The sequence below is a fragment of the Penaeus japonicus genome, unplaced genomic scaffold (genome assembly GCF_977035675.1).
Source record: "Penaeus japonicus unplaced genomic scaffold, GWHDUDI00000001_assembly GWHDUDI00000022, whole genome shotgun sequence".
Classification (NCBI taxonomy): domain Eukaryota; kingdom Metazoa; phylum Arthropoda; class Malacostraca; order Decapoda; family Penaeidae; genus Penaeus; species Penaeus japonicus.
The window spans coordinates 35,887,268-35,889,767 of NW_028234424.1; the positions used below are offsets into that span (position 1 = coordinate 35,887,268).

General features: G+C 34.8%; 1 protein-coding gene across 3 annotated transcripts in view; it reads left to right on the forward strand.

Moving 5' to 3' along the window:
• The window catches only part of LOC122253219 (ankyrin repeat domain-containing protein 13C), a 22,148-nt gene that overhangs the window by 11,899 nt on the left and 7,749 nt on the right, over window positions 1-2,500 (forward strand). For 2 of the 3 annotated variants that reach the window (XM_043016114.2, XM_086549850.1), the window contains exons 8-10: window positions 85-234; window positions 1,164-1,293; window positions 1,619-1,736. In XM_043016114.2, the coding sequence (XP_042872048.1) occupies window positions 85-234; window positions 1,164-1,293; window positions 1,619-1,736 (398 nt within the window). Of the gene's footprint in view, window positions 1-84; window positions 235-1,163; window positions 1,294-1,618; window positions 1,737-2,140; window positions 2,293-2,500 lie in introns of those variants that run through there. The other variant, XM_086549851.1, reaches the window with a different exon arrangement.

Here is a 2,500-nt window from a genome sequence, read left to right on the forward strand (position 1 = left end):
CTCTTTACTCATACTTTTGCTCTTCCTTATTTTTCCACCACATCCACCTTCTAGGAAGAATGTAATGAATTGTGCTAATTACAGACTGTCAGACGAGCATCTTTAGAGCCCCCCACGAACGAGCCAGTGTCTTGGGAGACATACATAGAAGCGGAAGTAGGGAAACCACCTCCGCTAGGACGAATGCTCATTTGCAAGGAGTCATCTAAGTCCTTTAAAGCCACAGTCGCAATGGTAAGTTTCATATATCATCCTAACTCCATTTATATTTTGGTTACTTCTAATGATTGAATATTGGTACTATATGTTACTTTGAATATTACTGCTACCATTAATTTCACTGTCACTTTTGTTATTGCAACTACTACTACTATGTCTACTACTTCTACTGCTTCTACTGCTTCTACTACTTCTACTACTACTTTACTACTTTACTACTATTATTACCACCATCTACTACTAGTACTATTACTACTTCTTCTATTTCTACTTCTACTCCTACTACTACCACTACCACTACCACTACCACTACCACTACCACTACTACTACTTCTACTTCTACTTCTACTACTACTACTACTACTACTACTACTACTACTACTACTACTACTACTACTACTACTACCACTACTAGTACTACCACTACTAGTACCACCACTACCTACTACTACTACTACCTACTACTACTACTACTACTACCTACTACTACCTCCTACTACTACTACTACCACTACCTACTACTACCTACTACTACTACCTACTACTACTACTACTACTACTACTACTACTACTACTTCTACTTCTATCTACTACTACTACCTACTACTACTACTACTACTACTACTACTACTACTACTACTACTACTTCTATCTACTACTACTATCTACTATTACTACTACTACCTACTAGAACTACCTACTACTATTACTACCTACTACTACTACTACTACTACTACTACTACTACTACTACTACTACTACTACTACTACTACTACTACTACTACTACTACCTTCTACTACTACTACTACTTCTACTAATACTATTTCTACTTCTACTACCTATGATAACTACTGCTACTACTACTACAACTACAGCTATTACTACTAATACTACAACTGATAGTAATGTTATATTATAAAATAAACTATTTCTCATTCATAGAGTGAAGAATTCCCGCTGACAGTTGAGATGCTCTTGAATGTCTTGGAGGTTATTGCTCCCTTCAAGCACTTTGCAAAATTGAGGGAGTTTGTCCAGATGAAACTTCCTTCAGGTTTCCCCGTCAAAATTGGTAAAGATCATTGGTTTGTGAGCTTTATGAGAGTTTAAGGGGATACGAAAATGCTCAGATGAATGCAGATAGTTTGCTTCAAACAAATCTTCTTATGTTTTCTCATTAATGTCAGATAGCTTGTTATTTCGTAGGGAATTGTGATGTGAGAATATTTTGTCAGATTCTCGTTAAGTGATGAATTGAAATTGTTTAAATTATTTGATTACCTGCTAGAAAAGAAGTGCATTATAAGGGACCTTTTTTTGTTCCTTAACTCGTAAAGAAGAAGAAAGACAATGATTGTGATGTAAAAGTTTGATTAACATTTGTCATTACTTTACAGATATCCCAATCTTGCCAACAGTCTCAGCAAAAATTACATTCCAAGAGTTTGCATTTAGAGACGATATTCCAGATTCCTACTTTGAAGTCCCTACGAAGTATAGGGAAGATCCAAATAGGTAGGTGTCCTCTTCCTGATTTAAAAGCGTTATCATTCAAAGTGTTCCATTATCAAGACCATCTTAGCTTTTTATACTTGAAGGTACTGTGTATGGCTAATATAGTTGTGACAATGTGTGAACATATGTGAGTTCAAAAGTAACAAGAATTTTTCTTATGCCTAAGGGTAGAAAGTTGAGTCATGACTTGATGATGGAAAAATTGATCTGTTGTATAGTAATTGTCATTGCTACTATTGATCTTATTATCAGAGTATCGTCTTTGTCTTCATCTTTTTATTTGGCTTGTATTCTAGGAACTCATTTCTATATCCAGACTGCTGTGTAAAATGTATAAGCTGAAGAAATGAATTTCTTGTATGCACAGAAAGATTTCCTTCTGCAGTTTTCTTTTCTGTTTTCAGAAGGAAGAAACATCTAGGTTGAATGCATATCTCAAATCTGAATTATGTCACAGATCTATTACATATTCTAGACTCTTGACATATAAAAGTGCACTTTGCTGGAAGGTCCATGAAAATGGAAATCTTTTGGTCTTATTGATACTGAGCAGCTGCTGTTATATCTATAGTCTGTTTTATTTAAGTTCAATGATGATTTCTATGATCTCTACTGAATGGACATACACTTAAGTTTAATGTTTGGAATAGATATTCGCTAGCTTTATTTTTCTGGAATAGATATTCGCTCGCTTTATTTTTCTTTAGTTTAACCCCTCTGCGGCAGGCATTTTGTGGGTTCTTATCACTTTACCAAATTTTTCC